This window comes from Triturus cristatus, chromosome 2_2, assembly GCF_964204655.1.
Source record: "Triturus cristatus chromosome 2_2, aTriCri1.1, whole genome shotgun sequence".
Lineage (NCBI taxonomy): Eukaryota > Metazoa > Chordata > Amphibia > Caudata > Salamandridae > Triturus > Triturus cristatus.
The window spans coordinates 1023990339-1024011826 of NC_140582.1; the positions used below are offsets into that span (position 1 = coordinate 1023990339).

The 21488-nt window shown below is 41.8% G+C and overlaps 1 protein-coding gene across 1 annotated transcript in view; it reads left to right on the forward strand.

The window, feature by feature from the left end:
• Positions 1 to 21056, forward strand: part of GPR78 (G protein-coupled receptor 78) — a 245050-nt gene extending 223994 nt beyond the window's left edge. The window contains exon 3 of the mRNA XM_085643341.1: positions 19531 to 21056. Coding sequence (XP_085499467.1) covers positions 19531 to 19768 — 238 coding nt within the window. The 3' untranslated portion in view covers positions 19769 to 21056. The remainder of the gene's footprint in view (positions 1 to 19530) is intronic.
• The last annotated feature ends 432 nt before the right edge of the window (positions 21057 to 21488 follow it).

A 21488-nucleotide genomic window follows, 5' to 3' on the forward strand; every position in this document is an offset into this window, starting at 1 on the left:
CGCAATGAGCTTCTTTTTGTGGATGGGTGTTTCTATATTTTCATAATCCCTAAAACCCTGCTTACTTGCACCTAAATCCCCCCTTTCTTTTCTCCAAATCCTTCTGACTTAGTAGCAGATATTCTGCATTTTCTCATCACTCTCACTGGACCGTCCCACATTTACTACTAAGGGGCCGATTCCAATCCTGGAAAAATGCTTCACAAATCGTTGTATGGAGCGTTTTTCCCATACGACTCGTACCCGGTAAACTTTTCTTACAACCTAGGAAGTACGATTCGTACAGAAAGCCTCTTTCCATACAAATCGTACAAAAGACCATACGGCTAAAATTAACCAACGATTCTGATCCGAAACAGCTTGTACGTGACGTCTGTACGTATTTAAGCAGCGGTTTCCAGCCCAGCAAGTACGATTCGTCCCTACTGCACTCCGTACAGCTCTTTTCTTACGGGAGCCAAAAACAGCCGTAAAAGCAGAGTCCCCAGGGGTACAAGTCGTACAGGCATACACCCCCGTGCGTTGTGTATGTTCGGGGCGTACCCCCAGTGCGCATATACTGTGCGTACCCCAACATCGAGTACCCCAACATCGCGTACCCCAACATCGCATACCGCAACATCGCATACCCCAACATCGCGTATGTACGCACCGTACATACGCAATGTTGGGGTACGCGATGTTGGGGTACGCGATGTTGGGGTACGCACAGTACATGCGCACTGGGGGTACACACAGTACATGCGCACTGGGGGTACACACAGTACATGCGCACTGGGGGTACGCACCGTACATACACAACACACGGGGGTGTATGCCTGTACGACTCGTACCCCTGTACGACTCGCACCCCGGGAACAACTTTTCCCGGGATACGAGTCGTACAAAGTTCGCTTCGTAGTGGGTAATAGCAATCCCCGTGTACGGTACGTTTTCCGTACAAATCGTAAATCGGAAAGCCGGTCCGGATCGTACTAGTACGATCGGACTGAATTTTTACAATTTGTATGGAAAAGTGTCCGGGTCCGTCTCGTACAACTTTTTCCGATCCGTACAAATCGGATCGGAAAAAGTTGTATTTTTCCCGTACGAATCATACTTCACGGGTACGGAAAAAAAAAATACAGGATTGGAATCGGCCCCTAAATAGTAAACTTGCATGTGTTGAGAATTTCCATAGAAAACTTAGAAGCGATGAAGGTGGGGATCTCCACTCATAGGTTTGTGATTTACATTTTGTAGTAAGTAACTAGTACTACCGTAGTACTATACCACCCAAATTAATTTTAGGTTTATTAACTGGAAACATTTTTAAAGGTGGATTTGGTTTTCTAGTACATCAATGTCAAATTAAGGTAGGCTTATATTTATACATAAAGCAGGCTTTTGCATATGGAAAGGCTGCTTCAGTCTATGCAGTAAATAAAGCTTTCAAGTTCTGTTAAGACAGAGATTTTGTAAGTTACCTACTAAGGCCGTCATAAACAGTGGCTTGGAGCAATATCCTGGAGAGAGGAATGATACCACTCTGACATCACTTTAAGTAACCCCGTCGGACATGTCCCAGGATCAATGGGTCCAAAAGTTCGGAACCTGGTGTACCTGAGCCTCAAAAACACTGGACCAGTGCCTGGGGCAGAGCTGTTGGGGCTGAGGGAAGTTGCTGCAACCTGAACTCACCCACTCTGCTGCTGCATAATGGGGTGAAATGCAAATGCTGTCCTCAGTTTTCCCTTTACCTGCTCTGCTTCTCTTCCTCAGTCACCCACACTACTCATGCCACGGGTCAAAGGTAACCCTTGCACCCATTTACCAGCTAGTGTGCACATTTGAGTCTGCAATTTCCCCTGGAATGGGGCAAAATACACTCATTTTGATTCTATATTTCTGGGTCTATGTGTTATTCCCCATTGCAGAGGAATTGTTTGTAAATCCTGGATTTAACAGGCGGGATACTTGCCAGTAGTTTGGAATTATTTTAGCAACATCTAAATCTTTGAAACTTGTAAAGCAGGTCTTAGCATGTTTAACTTCTATACAGCATGCGTCTTGGCATTATGGGTTCTAAGGTACTTTTCATAGGTGAACTAATTAATGTTAGAAGCAGGTTTTGTAATTTCAGAAAGGTTTATTCGGACATTCAGTTTCATGACTATTGACTTATTGAAGTTTAGGTTGTAGTGGCAACGCCGATGCCATAGTTTTAAAGTCTCCCAAATGGTTCATGCCAGTCCATATTGATGGCATGCGTAAATCTTGACTTTTGAGTCTCGTGCAATTTCTGTGGATCTTTTCAAAATGACTGAGAGGGAGATATGCCAATAGGGGTCCGCCACCATGGAAGTCAATTTCACCTGCTATTTTTTGTGGGCTTAGAGCATATGCAGTGAGAGGAATTTTGCAGCTCCACAGTGCAGAGAATACCACATAGGCCAGCAAATCCAGGTAGCAAATTGGAATAAACTATGGAGACCACACAAAAAAGATAGAGCCTTCAAAGACCGACTTATGGTCCTATGTCATTGAGGTGCCACTTTCACCGTGGTTTGAGAGCAACCGCAAATGACTCAGTCTGAGGCACTTTCTGCTAGTCTGTATGCTGTATAAACAGTTTGATTCGATCTTGTACTTGAAAGTCTCCATTGGCGATAGATCATTTGATAGGATAAAAGCACATAGTTACGAGCGCCAACTTATCCTGATTAAAATCCTACTGGTGTAGATGCGTCTAAACTTGACTTCCACCATTTAAGATTAGGACATTCGAAAAGTGAGCTAAAATTTCAGCATCCAGCAAATAGATACAAAGATACCTTTTCTGAAGCTTCTTTCTCTAGCTGGGACATGACCATCATACCTTTTCCTGACAGAGTTTCTTAGCTTGACACAAGTCACACAACCTCAGCGGCAGGTCATGGCCATAACCCTAGACAGTCCTCCAGGAACCAGATTAAGATCTGGTCCATTGGAAGGGATGAGGCTTGGCATTATGGCCTAGTTGACACTTGTGGTATGTTGCACCTCTCCAACCTACGCTGGGACTGGTGTACTGCGGATAGCAGGGGCGTAACACAGGCCCCCACGTCCCCCGCAGTGCGGTGGGCCCCAACCTCCAGGAGTCCCCCTCAGCACTGCAGTTTGACTGGAGAGCTCCAGATTAAGTTCGGAGGGGGTCCCTCCACGTACCCTGCATGAGGGCCCCCTCAAGTTCCGTTACGCCACTGGCGGATAGCACTTAAGCACTCCAGTTCTGTTACTCTCTTCTGATCTCCCAAAGGGGGAACAGGGCTCTCTAGGCCACTCTATGTGTACTTTCCTGCCTTGCCCAACACACTCATGGGATGTCTAGGCTTTGGATCGAGGGTCAGAGAAGCAAAACCTCTCATTTAGGATGATACTTTAAACGCAAATGGCAGTGAAGTACTTCAGACAAAGCAAAAGCCTTTTCATATAAACATTTATTTTAAATTGGGAAAGGACACATTATTAATGAAAGACCGAAGAGAATTTCAAGTGGAGAACACGGTGAAGATAAAAATGCACACATACATTGCTGCCAGTCATGCTTACTCATTTGATATTTGATATTTGTGGGGTATTTATAGAGCGCAGCGTTCGCTCCGAAGGGAGCATCTTGGCGCTAAAGATCCTATGAGAACCAGTCCAGGAGGATTAGATAGCTGCTTTGGAATAATTGTCTGGGAGAGTGAAAATCCAGGTTTTAAGAAGTTTTCTAAAAGGTTTTTCCTGGGTGAGTTGTCTGAGGGTTTTGGGCAGTTTGTTCCAGGCTTTGGTGGCAAGGAAACTGAGGGTTTTCCCACCTTTAGTTATCAAATTGTATTTGGAAGGAAGGATGAGATTGTCATGGGTCGAGCGAAGGTGTCGACTATGGGTGTAGTGGGGAAAACGTCTGTTAAGGTATTTAGGGCCTGTTTTATTGTAGGCCCGGAAGGCTATGATCAAAATTTTAAAGAGAATTCTTTTGTGAAGAGGTAGCCAGTGAAGGGATCGAAGCGCTGCGGTGATGGAAGATCTGCGGGGTAGTCCAAGGACTAAACGCGCGGCTGTATGTAGTACGCTCTGTAGTTTCAGAATTGTGCTCTTTTTTGCCCCTGCGAGCAGGCCATTACAATAATCCAGGCGTGAGATTATGAGAGCCACTGTCACCGTTTTTCTGGCGTCGAGAGGGAGAAAGTCGAAGAACTTTCTGAGGGATTTGATCAATCCGATGCATGTGCCTGTGACAGTTCTGGCATGCTGATCAAAAGAGAGATCGGAGTCGAAGATTACGCCAAGATTCCTGGCTGATGACACTGTCAGAGGGGGGGCAATTGAATTGTCTGGCCACCAGAGTGCAGGGCAGAAGGAGATGTTTTTTCCGATCGGAAGGATCTCCGTTTTACTCGAGTTGCATTTTAGGTGGTTGTTGTCCATCCATCGGAAGACTTCGGTCAAGCAGTGTTTAAGGTTGAGTTCTGCTTCAGTAGAATTAGCCTCTAGTGGCACAATGAGTTGTGTATCATCGGCATACGAGGTGACAGGTATGCCGAATGATTCAATCAGGGTCAGAAGGGGGATAAGGTAGATGTTAAAGAGGAGGGGGCTCAGGATGGACCCCTGCGGGACACCAGAGAATACTGGCTTTTCTTTGGAGTGGAAGGGGCCCAGAGCGACAATTTGAGATCGGTCAGAGAGGAAGGATTGTATCCAAGATAGAGCGGAATCGGAGATGCCGATGTCCATGAGTCTACTGATAAGGATGGGGTGGGAGACAGTGTCAAACGCTGCCGTTAGGTCAAGAAGAATGAGAATGGAGTTTTTCCTCTGATCTTGTAAGGCTTTTATGGTGTCTGACAGTTCAATTAGCGCGGTTTCGGTCGAATGTTTAGGCCGAAAGCCCGATTGTTGGGGGTGAAGAATATTGTTATGGTCCAGGTAGCGTTTTAGCTCACTATGCACTAGTTGTTCCGATATTTTTCCCAAGGCCGGAAGCAGCGATATCGGGCGAAGGTTGGTAAGGTCTGTCGGGGGTTTGTTTGCCTTTTTCATCAGGGGTTTGACTATTCCCTTTTTCCAATGGCTGGGTACTAGGCCTGTGCTGAACGATGTGTTGATTAGGTTGTTAATGGTCGGGTTGACCACGTCAATTAGTTGGTGAAGTATTTTGGGGGGGCAAGGATCAGACGGGGAGCCCGATTTGCAAGCCAGAATGGCTTCTCTAGTTTGGTCTAATGTAACCTTGGTCTAATGTCCTTGTTTCTGCAATGAATTGAAAATAAACAAGTCATTGCTAAAGGTTAGATACAAAGGTATCTCTTTGACTGCAGGTTAGCGTCGGCCCTCTAATTAGCAGAGCTCCGGCCGTGTACAGGCCTCAAAACCAGAGCACACATTAGAAACAGATGCATCCTAAGCTGTCACTCTCTGGGTCCATGGTCTTCAAACACACCCTCCTCTTTGAGTCTCCATAATAACGAACAGTAAGATGCTGACCCCAAGCTGAAACATTTTAGTGGGGCTGCAGGGCACACCGACTACCAAATATAGATAAAACTAACGTGGATTAATGCTTTTCAATTCACCATAAATCATAAATATAGGCTGAATAAAAAATGGCAAGGAGGCCTACCGATTCAAGGGATACGGTGGGCTAAAGTTGTATGTTAAACGATGTGTCCAGAAGCATTGTTATGTATGTCTTTTTTGATACATAAAAGTCACATGTGTAATTGGAAAAACACTGTAAGCAGATAAATCAATTATCTAATGGACTCAAAGGAGTCAAATTAATTTTGACAAAAATGATGTTCCTACTTGCCTTTTATTTTTCCAGATCATCACATCTAGCAAGCAATTGGCTGCTTTGATACCTCCAAACAGTTTCTCGAGTCCGTCCTTATAATGTTAAATACAAAACGGAAAATTACAAATTCCAATGCATTGTTGAGTTAAATACTTGGGGGCAGATTTACAAGCCCTTTGCGAGACATTTACGCCGCCGTTGCGTCACTTCTGTGACGCAGTGGCGGCGTAAACCATGCGCCATGTTGCGCCTTATTTACAACGTGACGCATCTAAGGAGAATGCGTCACGTTGTAAAGCCCTGCGCTACATTAAACCTGCACCAGGTTTAATGTATGCAGAGTGGGCGTTCCGTCGGAAAAAGCCTTGGAAAAGTGACGCAGTGAAATCTACCAGATTTCACTGAGTCACTTTTCCGACGCTGCTGCGTCAAAACACTGCGCCTGCTTGAAGCATGTTCGGTATGGGCAGCCCCTGAGCATTGCTGGAGTTGCGTTGTGCTTGCAACACGACTCCAGCAATGCGCCGCCCTTATGCCATCAGATGCGTCACACATCTGTTTATCCTTGCGCCACGATGCGCTGCATTGTAAATGCGGCGCATCTGTGATGGCGCAAGGGTAAACTTGCGTGCCGCATCTTTCCTGGCGCATCCCTGCTGATTTGCAGGGATGCGCCAGGAAACATAAATCTGCCCCTAGGACTGTCTAAAGTGTTTCATAAGAAATGGAACCGATGTGACAGCTTTGTAAAGATTGCAATTACTTTCAGTTGTCCCTTTTAAAAGTACAATTTGCAAACATGCTATTGACAGTCCTATCACCCTGAAAGTGTCAACAGAGGAACGAACCCTTTACCAGAAACGAAGGGGCTTTTTTACAATAACTGGCGCATCCTTGCATATCAGCAGGGATGCGCCAGTTATTGTGCGCCACAGCTCCGCCACCATGGATGCTCCGCATTTACAATGCGGCGCACCATGGGGCAAAAACGGCACAGATGCGTGACGCATCTGTGCCGTAAAAGTGACGCATTGCTGGAGTTGCGTCGCAAGCACAACGCTGCTCCAGCAATGCTCTGGGGGGGGGCCCTATCTTGTTAATGCTGCATCAATCCTTACGCCTGCTTCAGGCAGGCGCAGGATTTTGACGCAGCATGGGCCTAAAAGTGACTGAGTGAAATCTTGTAGATTTCACTTAGCCATTTTTAGGAGGCGTTCCTGCGCCGGAACGCCCCCCCCCCCCTGCACAGGAACGCCTACATGTGGCTCAGGGCTTTACAACATGACACATTCCCAGATGCGTCACGTTGTAAGTACCCCGCACCATGGCGCAGGATTTGCACCGCCGCTGCATCACAAAAGTGACGCAACAGCGGCGTAAATGAGGCGCAAGGGGCTTGTAAATCTGCCCCGAAGTGGTCAGATGTTGGCATCTATTTTGAGGGCCCATTTGACATCTACTACCAGAAATGATGTACCTGACAACGTATGTTTGTTATTAGTGACCCATCGCATATTTGCATACACAGGTCTCAGCGTCCCCACACCAAATTAAATCTGTGCATAATCTGAATGGATGCTTCCGTGGTGGCAGTGCTGTTACATTAGTTAATTAGTTTGTAGTTAGGGAATTTAACATAGGAGTTTAGAGGTAAAAAGAAACAAACAATTCTGCTGTTGGGTCTATTTCGTAACAGCACACGTGTCAGCCTTCCTTTATAAATTCCATTTCTCGAGAACAGCCCATCATTTCATGACAGCTTTGCTAAAAATGACTGCCACCTCCGGGACTGCATCACGTCCCTGTTGGGTGCTAAATGGTACATCTGTCCTTTTCCTTCTACTGACTAAATCTCCATTTTCCAATGGATCACTTCACATTTATGTAACAGTGTTATGGCAATACTTTGTGTTGGTATCCGTTAAATTAATATGCAGTATATTTTAATCGGTGGGGCAATTTTATGTTCATTTCTCCAAGATGTGAATTTGTAGTTCTGAAATTGTCCGTTCCAGGGTAACATTAGGTTTGCTTTGTTGCTCAAGTGTAGGTAGGGTTTGTGGTAGGGTTTGTGGTAGGGTTTGTGGTATGGTGTGTAGGTAGGGTTTGTGGTAGGGTTTGTGGTAGGGTTTGTGGTAGGGTTTGTGGTAGGGTGTGTAGGTAGGGTTTGTGGTAGGGAATGACGGGTCACAATATAGTGACAAGAAAACCGAGGGACAAAATATTGAGGCAAGAGTACAGAGGGGGGTATGGATTTACTATTCTAAATTCAATATGTATGTACCATGAAGATATATATATATATAACCAAGGTACGTATATGTGAAGTTAGGTATAGAAAATGTATACAAATGTACCTTCCAATATTTTGCTATTGTGATCCTTTAATATTCTGTCTTCAATATTTCTGACCAATCCTAGGCCTGGGTAAAATTTGCATAATTTCCTTAGTGGAAATTATAGGAATTTGCATGTTATTAAGTGAAATGCCGGTCTGGTATTTTGCACAGTCCTTTTATGGCGAAAAGTGCCCTTGTGTCCACTTTGGATTTACAAATGCATTTTGGGCTTGACGTTAATAACAGCATCTTGCGTTCAGTTTGTTCATGTTCGATCCAGACTCCCGCAATAAGATTTTTACCTGAATTAAATATCTATTCAAGACATAGCATAATGATGTAAGCGTGCATATTTGGCCTAACAGGTTTAACGCCAAATGCTGGAAACAACATGAGATCACACTTGTGTAAATGAAATTTCGCCCGGACTTGGTGATCATACCACATTTATCAACCAGAGTTAGACTTAATGGTACATTAAACTATCACTATATTGTGTTCGTGATTTTTTCTGCATTATGATGAATATGTCTTGAACATCCCTTTTGGTACAATCCCAATTTGTGCATGCTTTGCTTGCCGTGTGTCCTCCCTCTACCAGTGTTTATTGATGAAAGTGTTAACTTATTTTATGTGAGGTGTATATTGTCATGTAGTGCTTGTTTAAATGTCATGTTACATTAGTTTATAAGTTTGTAATTATATAATTTTACATAGGATTATAGAGTTACAAAAATAAAAGTATCACTTCACAGTTTGGATTGTGTAAAGATTTTCTTCAGCGGCCACCATGGTAACAGGGAAAATGCTTGTTGCCTCTTTCATCTAAGACACCAAGTCCTAGGTCTCTGAATGACATTTCCCATAACAAAGCCTGTTTGACCCTAAAAGTGGAGGAGGCTGTGTCACCAAAACCTAGATCATGGAAGTGGTGTAGGGCAAGCCTAGCACTGTATAACACACGTATCACAGAATTAAAGATGTAACTCTACAGCAAGAATTGTGAGTACACAACCTTTTAATAATAGCCCAGAATAAGTGCAAACATATTAACAGTACAAACAATATTTAAATCATAGATATTACACAAACACAATATACAATGAAAAAATGTATGAAACTCAATAAAGTAGTAAAACCAGGTTCTCTGATTGCGTACACCACATACTGTTACGGGTTGCAAGTAAATAGCATGGGAATGCATAAGTATGTGTGTGGCAGCAAAGAGATGTAGAATAATATTGTAGGTTAACAGGCCCGGTGACAGTTGCACTGTCAAGCCAGACCTAAAAATCCATGCAGCTTAATGACTACCTTCCTCCCATATGTGTTACTGACAGAGAAAAGCCGCATAAATTATACAGTTATCTAAGATAGTTCATTAACATTACAATGTCAAATGTGTGCCCCTGAAATTTAAAGCTCAGGCAGCAGGAAAAATAAACAAAATTATCACAGCTGTACGGAAAGCACACACCTTTTATGTGGAAGCACACAACTTCTGCCCAATCAAAACATGTACTCCTGGCTCCCAGCATGTGGGTGGAGCCAAAGCCCCTTTCCTGGTAATTCTCACATAATTGTCTGGCACCAGCTGTGCTGTCAAACCAGACCATAAAGAGAGGGCACAGATTGGCTACTATAAGCCATTGGCTTCTGTCTCATTCATGTATGGTTCAGCCAACCTGTTTCGGCCATTGATTAACTGTAACTGCAAGTCATGACGTATTTGCATCCTCTTCAGCATAAAGGTGTTTTCATGGAACAGTAGTTGTGTTTCTCTGCATGGTGAGGGGTGTACTCTCATTCCTCTATCATGCTGTTATGAAGGTATGTCCTGCATGCTTTCCAGAACATGCTTTTTGATTATCAGTGCTCACCAATATTGTCTCCAGGATTGGTTTGTCTATTTTTATGTCTTGGTAAAGAGGTCATAGCATGTATTATGCTAACGGCCTAGCCTTTCCTATATCCTTGGCCTATGAGGCTATTGAATCTTAAGGAAATAAATCTTTATTGCTTGATTAATAAAAACCGTTGCAATATAATACATGACAAAAAAAGCCTGTGCAAGACACATAAAATTGAACCATCATCATAAACTCATTGCAGTAAATTCAGTTAAAGACCATTAAAAATCGTGGATGCTTGTGTTGGTGCAAAAGCAGGTAAAACCTACCGTGCAGTGCAGCCACTGAGATCCATTTTGAGTTAAAAACGCAAATACTCATTTGAGTGCTCTGAGAAGCATTAAAGTGCAGGAGTCAATTTATAAAATATATTTCAATAAAAATTAGTAAGCGAATGCTTATTATAATGTCTATGCCAAGCGCTTGGCTTAGGAACAGTGACCGTTATGGAAAAGGAAAGTCCAGACTGGTCGTTGGAAAGTCAGAGGAGGTACGATTTTGAAATTAAGGCGTACGTGCTTTCTATCTCGAAAATTGGGATTTAGATATGACTGTGGGCAATGTGGGTACTGTCAAAGATTTAAGGATGTGAATGGGCCATGGAGGAACAGGAGAACTGATGTCTTCTCAAACAATTGCATCCTCCCCACTGTCAGTGAAGTCCTTAATCGCAGACTTCTTATGAAATCACTGCAGGAATGTGACCATAGCACAGTTCAGACTAATGTTCGTGGGATCAAAACAGGCCAACACCACCTCCCTACATGACCTTATACCCGATCTCTCCACTTCCTATGCAAGAACTCACGTTGATCCCACATGCCGGAACGGCACATGCATAAGACGTGAACAATGTTCTCTGGCTCTTGCATAAATAACCACCTGGGGTCATGCCCAAGCCTCCTTCTCCATTGGGGAACAATTTTTAAAAAGGGTAATAGTTCCAACCTATACATCAGAAAGTGCACCATGGCCATGATGCTTTAAGTTTCACTTACAGTGTAAACAAACGAGGCTTGGGTCCTTAACCACCTGGACTGGACCACTGTATACTAGAAAAACGAGACATGTACAAATAAGTCTACTTGTTTTGTGTATTTATATAATAAAAATTTGGCTCAATAAAGCTAGAGAACTTTAGAATTTTTGGTCTACGATTCATGTCAAGTGCATATGGAATAGTCCTCCTGGACACTCACTTTGTTTTTCTAAGTTTCACTTAAGCAGCCCTGAGGTTTTAGCCTGGAGTTATTTTACAGTGTCATTCATCCATGACTGAGCTTAGACAGTTTGTCTTTGTCCTCAAGCATTGATGCCAACTATACAGTGGATTTGGTTAGATTTTTTAACTCCAGGTGGCCTAAAAATAAGTCCCAGGCATTTTTAGGCCAAGGTAGTTCAAGGCCTCGTTTAGATAGACCCATGCCAAAGAGCTCGGCCCGCATTCCAGTTCATGCCAAAGGTGTTAGCCCAAGGAGCCCACCAGTGCCATCCTTAGCTAAGACAGCACAACGCAAAGCCCACCTTCTGAACCAGAGAATGTTTGGCAATGCCAAACTCCAGCCTGATTTGTGCTGGCGATGTAGTAGAAGGTAGTTGGACGATTGACCTGTATATTTTAAGTACCATTCTATCCAGGGTGGTACAATCCCTACCCCTGAGTGCCTCACTCCCGTAGGTCAGAGAGGGAGGGATCTTAGCTTCCACCATTTCAACATTTGCATAAGTGTGGGGCAGTTTAATTTATTATATAGAGACCTCAGGTCTAAAGCCAGCACATTGCTCTTCTTCCTTATTTCCTCGAATTGGTAACTATTGAATCACCACCTGCATAATGCATACTTGCTATATTTTGAATCAAAACTTTCTTCTTTAGGTCCTGTGGTCAAATACTTAACAGTGCTCAGGTTCAGACTTCTGCCTCTGGCACCCTTTAATGGCTGCTTCAGAGGAGCGGGGTAAACTGCATAGCCATATTGCATTTGTAGAATACTGGTACTCTGTTGACAATCAGAGTGTGACCCATCTTTTGAAATTTGTAATGTCCTCTTACTAGCTGATGGAACAAGGTATCTGAGTAAGCAGTCTGCACCTTATGTTGCTTACAGTTTTACAACAAGGTAATTCTAACTGCACTAGAATGAGGTCCTATGTCAAGTTACATATTTCTAAATGCTTTGTATTACAATAAATGGAAATTCTCAAATGTTGACCAGAAGTACTCATAGGTCTAGCAGCAGCTGCAGCTTCCCTTGAGTACTATGGGCAACTCTTGAAAATTCCAATAATTTATAAGCTGGACCAGATGTGGGTGTAACCCTGCAGGTGTAAATTATATATTTGTTTTAGATTTGAATTCAGCTAAAATCAAAGGTTCCAGTGCATCCATCAATTCGGATTATATATGCAGATTTACTTTATTTGTGAAGGAATCCATCAGGCAGGTTGTCGGGTGGGGAGAACTCACCCAAAATGAGTATGTAAAGTCTAAGCAAGCCTTCACCTAAAGGTATCTTATAGCATGATATTTAGCTGCCCAATGCAACAACTTCCCTGAGAGATATGCAAGCGTTATGTGATGTAACAAATGTGGAAAAATCAATAAAACTCAACTCAGCATTTGACCTTGTGAACAGGTCAAGGCTGTGGGCTATTCTACTGGCCTATGGACTGGATGAGCCACTGGTTCATTTTCTGGCATATCTCCATAAAGACCTCGAGGCTCAGGTGAGGATAGGTAGTGGGGGAGAGGTCTCGGGAGTCATTAAGGTCGGAAGGGGGGTCAGGCAGGAATGTGTCTTAGCCCCCCTACTTTTTATTATTTATATTAATGGTCTAAATAAGTCTTTGGTACCTATGACCCAAGATGTCCCCATGATTCTCGGGAGACCTCTTGCTGTACTACTTTACGCAGTTGATGCGGTTCTTATAGGCTGCACTCCTAATTCTTTACGTATCCTAGTACAGTCCTTTGTTAAATTCATGGATAGTTTGGACTTGTGCGTTAATTTAAAAAAATCATTTTTAATGTCCTGTAGCCCTAGAAAACGCCAGCTTAGTTCTATTGTTGCCGGCAATCTAAAATTGACAAGTACCTGTAAATTTCCTTATCTCGGAGTAGTCTTTGCTGCGAACGGCTCCTGGACTGAGCATCTTACTCACTCCAGGAGCAAGTTCTCAAAGACTATTAATTCTATTTTTAGTTTTCCCCGCCCAAAGAACACAGGTGCTATTTTAGCTATTTTGAAAAAATTTAAATTACAATGTGTCCCTGTGGCCACGTACGGAGCTGAGATTTGGGGCACTGCAGATAGTTCCTGCATTCAGCAGGAAGAAAACCGGTTTTGTAGAAAGCTGTTGAGTATCCCAATCTCGACCCCACAATACATTTGCCACAAGGAATTGAACTTAAATTATATATCTGATTTTATACGCGCTCGCCCAGCACTCTTCTGGCTATCAGTCTGGAAGAATCAGGCAGCTACCTTAACTAAAAACATCATAACAGACTGTTTGAAGTGTGAGCAGGGGAAGGATATTCCTTGGCTATCTGGAGTGTGTCAAAGCTTATGCAGCATCAATAAGGGCTGCATTTTCTTAAATCCTAGTGAAGCCGAAACTGTAAATAAAAGAGAACTTAGAAGCGCTCTTTATTCATTATGTAACACTGTAAGAACTGTGTCGGAATCAAATAAACCTACTGTTTCCAGTTATATGGCCTACGAACGGCACTGCTACCCCCTACCAAATTATCGCCCCTTACCTATGAGTCGGTGGGAAAGGAGCCTCTTATTCCGCCTGAGGGCTGGGACAGTTTCATTTGCTGTGTGTTTCCCATTGGGTTATCATCCGAAACTCGATTCACTACCCTGCCCATGTGACGGGGTGAGTGGCCAATCAATTCAACACTTTCTGTTTTTCTGCAAATATTACATGAAATATATCAAGTGGCTTCTTTCCCCATTTTTAATAAGAGCAGGCCTATTAGTTTGGTTTCTGCTTATTCATGTATTCTTGCCTTGGCTGATGAAGACCTGGTTTTTCGTCTAAGCACATTTTTGAGAATTGCCACCAGGGCACGCAAGACAATGTCTAATCACTGAGTTTTATTCACGTACGGACAGTTCTTAGCCATCGATTGGATTGGTTTTATATATTAGTGATTTATTTATTATTGAGGACTCTTGTTTTCTTCTGTCATCCGAATTTTATGATATTCTGTTTATACAACTGTAATTCTAACTATTATGTATTGTTACTTTTTTCCCGTTATTTTTAACCATTGTCGTACTTCTATGGATACTATGTTTATCCGAATAAAGTTTTGTGAACTGAACTGAACAATACAACTAAAGATAAAAAACCTGAAAAATTACCAATGCAAAATGTAATTGGAGAATTAACAGGTAATGCATGGAAATCACAGTAATTGGAGAAGTAGAACATGAGGTTAAAAAGATAAAGAATACATTTTGGAGTTTCCATAGGATTCAGTGTAAAAATGTGTTGCAATTGAATTTTAAAAAGTGGGAAAGTGTAGGAAAAATTAGCAGAGTATGTTTTAGAAGCGGATCATAATTGTATGCATTGATTTGTGATGGAAGTGTAAACTCATAAGCAAAGCAATAGGAGGATTCCTACAATTGGTACAGCAGCAGTTGGTAGAGAATAATAGAACAGGATTTCTTCTGCCAGATTCTTAACAATCAGAGAATCAGTTGAAAATTGGTAGATTTCCAGATACCACTGACTTCAAAATCAGCACTAAATTCTTCATCGAACTTCAGTGTCCTTGGGTCTTTGAGGCAGATAACTCGCCAATGCAGGTAGGAGGTCAGAATTCGATTCTAAGGCTAGTTTTTATTTCCAATTAGGTTGTCCATTAAAGTGGCTGTAATGGAGCATCAGTTGAAAATCAGCAGATACCCTAGTGATAGCTGCCTTGTCCAGAGACAGAAAATGATTGGTCCTCAGCTGGCTCTGTGTTGTAATTTAATTCTTCCCACTTGGTACCTTCCTTTCCCCCCTCCTCTCTATTGTTAAATAGAATGTTCCTACTATGGGATTCTGAATGCTACCTTAGAATGTTGGGCACCTCGAGGCTATGACAGGAGTGGAGCAGTGGAGACGGTGAATAAATCTTACCTGAACCCATCTGGAGTCTGTGTTTCTTCTGCCTGCAGACCATCTTTGTAACACTCTGCTTCCGGAAATTCTTTAACAGCAGCACTCTTAATAAATGATCACTGGCTTACAAGCATAGGAAGGTCCAGCTTGTTTCTGCCAGCCATGTTTTCCTGTTCATGACTGCCGTAAAAGGCATGTGATCTCAACAGGAAAATAACAATAATGTCTCCCCAGACTCTAAGAAAAACATCTAGTGCCTCAGGGACATGTATTCATCCATTTATTTATTTTATTATTTATTTTGTTGGAAAGGAATCCTTTACGTCAGAAGTTCCTTTTTGAAAAAAATTGCTATTTCATTTCAAGTCGATGGTAATACTTTTCATGAAAACATACCTCAAGAACCACGATGATCTCTAAGTGTAATGGGTCAGCTTTAAGTCTTAATGTGGGGCTCAAATAAATTAAAGTCTTTGAGAAGGTCCTAAATCTGTAATCCCACTATAAGCAATGTGATTGAAACTAGAACCAAATTTTTGTTCTAGTTGATAATCTGACCAATATACTCAAGAACCTTATAAACCCATTTTTTATTAAATTATTCAATGCAATTTGTAAAACTGCGCACCAAAAGAATAGAATATATAGAAGTGGTATCTCTAAATAATATTATCTCATGACAATTTAGAGTACTTGAGAATTGTGAGAGAGATAGCCACCAGGTGTAATAAAAAATGATAACAGAAGTATTTGTGAAACACACAACATGCAGCCTCGAATGTCTGCAGTCACTATCACTATAGGTGGATAGCAAATACGTATCATTACAAAGCTCAATGGCTCTCATTTTACCAGCTTCAGAATGTTAGATGGCTAAGAAGACCTGCTGAAATGTTATGTTGTTACTATGAAGCCAGACACATATCTCGGCTTCCTTTGTACAGTAAGGACCTCATTAGGATAGAGGTCGAACTTATGTCCGACCGCCATCCATTTGGAAATGGGATTACCCGACTACAAATTTGCGGTCCTGCCAGCTGAATTAGGATGTGACTACCACCATAGCGGTCGCAATGTTTATATTTTGTATTGCGGTGGGTGCTGCATTCCGCAGCACACTCCGCGAGACAAAAAATGGACATTACACATATCCCTACACTACGTGACAGGCACCATGTGGGCCATAACCCCAAAAGTGAGGGCCACAGGGGAAGGGAGAAGGGGGGCCTGCTACAGGCACCCAATGTCCCTTTCACCAGCCTTTTCATGGTGGGTAACCCGCCATGAAAAGGCCGTCGGGGAGGGACATCATAATCCCTCCGACAGTCTGACAGGCTTCTTGAGCCTCTCGGATTTGCGGTGGTAAGTCTCTCCGACCGCCACCCATCCGCCTGCCACCCTAATGTGGCGGGCGGAAAAGAGTATTGTGATGGTGGTGAGGCCGCCACTGACAGGCTGTCAGTGGCAGTCCCACCGTCATCGTATTCAGGTCCTAAGCTACCAGATTTGAATCAAGATAGTTTTGTGCAATGCAGAACAATCAGGCAAAGCCAACATGACATGATACTATATGTGATCTGTAATCATACAAAAATAATGGGTCTTGGTTGAAACTTTGACTACCTGTACGTCTAAAACAGACCTGCTTCATTGCCTGACAACTTTGATTGTAGTGTCAGCCAAAGTAAAGTATATAACAGCGTGCTGTTGTCTTGTTGCTATCGTATTTCCTTATCATAGTAAGCATAGTTACCAATGTCTTTTCCAAAAATGTACCCATCTTAGAAAATGATCAAGGAAAAATACATGAATAATACTGTTATATGGCAACGATAAGGTGTGGTGAGCATGTCTACGCTATGTAAGAATTTTTTGGCAAATGTTGATGCTGAGAGCCAGTCAAAATATATATTTTTCATAAACGTATAGATGCTTTCTCCTTGTTAAAGGAGACGATGTATGGTATGAAAGAAAATAGATAATTTCTCCTGTTCTTATAATCATTAGCACTCTATAATGAATTCATACTTCAAAGTTTTTGAATTTTTCTACAGAAACAGTGTTTTCATGTTGTTAGATGTTATCTAACACACTAAAATGATTTAAAAACTGTATACTTATTCCCACTGAAAAATTCACCATAGAAATCTAGGGGCTTATATATGACTTGCTTGCACTGCTGGAGCACCACTTTTCTTTGATCTGCTAGAGGTGCAAGCTTCTCAATCATATCCATGAGGCGACACAAAGCCACCCTGTGTGGCTTTGCATGCCCTCATAGATATGGAGTGAGACAAAGCAGCGCAAGTTGCTGCGTTACCTTGCTTTGTGTCAAGGAGACGTTCCTTGGGCGTTGTGGTGGGTGTTCCCATGCAACACTCATGGATTTTGACGTTACCCCAGATTTACTAAATCATGTAAACCTAGGCAATACCAGAACATTACACCTCCCTAGAGTAAGCATAACAAGGAAAAATATTTTTATTTCTCGTTTTTCACTCTTACTATTTGTGCAGCACACAAGGTAAGAGGAAAATGCCACTCTGGATTGATTTAGTGCAGAAAGGTCACCCTTCCTGCACAAAAACAATCCTGCCTGCAACAGAGGCATCCTTGCACCAGGTGCAAAGGTGTCTGTGTTGGCAGCATATTGTTCACCAGCATATGGGAAAAGGACAGGAATGCACCGTATTTCATAAATACGGTGCATTCCTGCCCTTACACATTGGCGTAGGGCAGCGCCGCAAGAAGATTTGCGGCGCTGCCCTGCGCTAATTCCTCATCAATGGGCCCCTAGTGTTTGTATACAAGGGAGTGAGGGGTTTAACCATAAACCGCACATTTTGCTATGTCATAGGGAATATAACAGCCTTAAATAAATGATGCTTGAAGCAACTCTACCTAAATGCTTTTGTAAAGTTATCAAGTAAAACGAGTTCCAAACTCACATTATTTCTTATTCCTTGACTTACTGCATGACTCGCAGTTGCAATATCAATTATGAATGCACAAATGCTTCTATTGCTATTAAATTATGTAATGCCACCTTCTGTGGGAAGATTCGTGACACGACGTCGGAGTTCAATTAATGATGATGTTACTATGGAACATTCTCATTCGAGCCAATTAACTGGAGATCTATGGCGTGCCCTACAGAGATGTCCGGTAGTGAGGAACAGTCACTAATGATTCCACATGTTTTCAAACTCAATTGCAGGTATAAATATAGAACATTCACCTTTCTAGTCTTTTATGTCTGATTGGTAAATAAAGAGCCGGTGACAATACTTATTTCAACGTGTTCGAGTGTATTAACTATGTGTGTCTCTTTTTTATTCCATGAGCATAGTCTTGTGTAATTCCAGATTGTTTCCCTATGCATATACATTTTCCTAAGTGCAAACCTGTAGGCAATCTGAGGGCTTGATTTCGGGTTTGGCAGACAGGTTACTCCCGCCATGATTGACATCCCATCCGCCTCATTAGAAGTGCAATATATCGGTCAAATTTTTTACAGAGTAACCTGTCTAAACAAACTCAAAATGGGGCACTTAGGAGTAGATTTTCAAACATTTTGCACTGGGTTAGCGTCAGAAAAGTGACGCTAATCAGCACAAAATGTTATTTACCAATTTACTTTCCAGAACTAAACTTGTTTTTCGTTGGAAAGTACCCCGAAAGAAACACAAAGCAGTGCGACGCATTGCTTGGCGTTACTTAGCACCACGGTGGTGTTACATGGGTGGGACAGGGGTAATCCCATGGAACCACCCATGCCTTTTGACACAAAATGTTACCTACAAATTATAGGCAGGGTTTAGCGCCATCGTGTAACACCATCTGAAAGGAGGCATGAAGAGGAGAAATGTTTTCATTTCTCCTTTCTTTTCCTACTTTGCATGCCTGCTGAATTGTGCAGCACACATACAAAGTGGGAAAATTGTTTGAACTTGTCTAGGCATAGTATTTTGTACAGGAAGGGTAAACTCAGGCACGCACCTTAGCGCTGTGGCATTAAGGCGTGTGCCTGGCTCACAGCTGCTGAAACCAGCGCCGGCACAAGGGAGAAAAGAGAGAGCCACATCTCTGTAGATATGGCGCTCTCCAGCTCCCTCCTTGTTACACAGTGCAGCGCAGAATTTTGGCTGCTGCGCTGCATTGAGTGGCTTCTATGAAAATCAGCACCTTAGTATTAATGGGAATTAGGGCAAATTTGAAGAGAAAAATGTTGCAGCTTTGAACGACTGTAAAATGCAAATTTTTGCTATAGTTAAAATGATGCCCTGCCATGAATGACTTTAAGAACAGTTCCTGAATTATAGCATTCAATTTATGTTCCTTCTTTTCACAGGTTAGTGGAGCTCCTTCCGACAATGAAAATCAACTATTATTGGGGGATTGCAAGCAAGTGCCTCACCTACAGCAAGGCTGCATCGGACCCTTTTGTCTACTCGCTTCTGCGCCAGCAATACAAGAAGGTCCTTCTCAATATCATCAACAGGATTCTTAAAAGAGACTTATACCCATCTTCAGGGTACAACAGCTCTCTTGACACAGAAAACGACTACTGCCTTCACAGGGCCCCCTAACATCTTAGGGCAGGTTCTTTTATTTGTAATTCATGGCGTCATATTGGCCTCTACAGCAGGGGATGGTTAAAGAACGTGGTCATTCAATAAACCAGTATTAAATAAAGCTTAACCAAAGCCCAAGGGTCTGTATTACCTATAAATAGTGGTTTTCAGTCTCTGCTTAAATGAGGCAAACACCAAGTCTGCATTTATAAACAGACCAATGAAGAGAGATATCAGTGCGACCAATCATTATGCCAAAAAGTGTAAATTATCCACTATTTCATAAACAAACATCTGATGTATTCATCTTATCTTGCTAGGAGTCAGTCCTGGAGGTCTTAATTGTGCGCAACAGCAGTAGGCAGGTTGCTTCTTCGAGTAGTAGTTCTAAACCAGTATGCAATACTAATGAAACATAATTTGTATCTAAACTAGAAATGTGCAAAAATAACACTCTGTGAATGGAATGGCAGGAACACATGACAGATGAAGGCAGACAATGTTTTTATCCAAAAGGTCATCTCCTTTGATTGTCTTGCTTCAAACGATCTTTGTAGAGCTTTTCCTGCTATTGTACGCTTCAATATGTAAGGGACTGTGGAGGATTCTCAAATTATTGCTTTATAATATAAGAAATGGGAGTTTTATTCTGCCATTTTATCTTTCTTACAAATTATTAAAGAATAAAACAATGTTTTCCCATTTTTGATTCATCCATAATCGTTCATTGTATCTCTACATGTTTGACCTGACTTCTTTTCAGAATGATGAAAATATTAAATTATATGACAAGCATGAACTGCCCTCAGGGATTCATGAAATAGGAAGGAAAATTATTAAAATGATTTGAATCTGATTCTTCACACCGTCTATTTTTGTAATAGATCACAAGAGGTGCTATTGAGTGATATATCCTATATTTTTAATATTCAATACTACATATAATTCTTAAAATAATTTGGCTTTAGGTTTGCTATGCTCACATCTTGAGTTGCCAAATCCTTCTTTCATTAGAGCACAATTCTAAAGTTTCTTATATTTGATATGTTTCCTGGGGATACCAGTAGATAAACACAATTCTGGAATTTCATCTCAATAGCATGCTTTGCTTCATTGACAGTAACACATTTGCCTAACAGCATGAAGAGTTGATGAATGCTCCTGGTCTCCAGAACAATGTTAATAAGCATAACGCTGGTGAACTGTAATTTTGTTGAAATTAAGAAGTTAGTCTAACTTTCCTTGTTACATGATTTATATCAGTCTTTCTTGAGAGATCTAGGGCCCGATTCACAAAAGTAATCTGAGACAAAATCCTAACTTTACGACTTTTGGTATTCACAAAGGGCCTTTAGGAGTATTAAAGGTAGGATTTTGTCCCAGTTTACTTTTGACCAAAACTTAAGTTTTGGTCTTAAGTTTAACACTGTCCTAAATGCCCTTTGTGAATCGCGGAAGTCGTAAAGTTAGGATTTTGTCTCAGATTACTTTTGTGAATCGGGTCCACAGTTTTTAGTTTTTATCCAAAATGTTCTTCCATAAACCTGACTATATTCAGTAGACTGATGAGCAATTGGTCTAATATCTTTTCTAAAATGTCAAACAAATCAGAGATAAGTAAGATGTCTCATTGATCACACTTAATTTGGTGAAGGCCGCTGAGGAATGAATGTCACCAGTAAGCAATTAAGAATATATAGTTTTGTTACATATGTCTTACAGATTATCTAGAAAT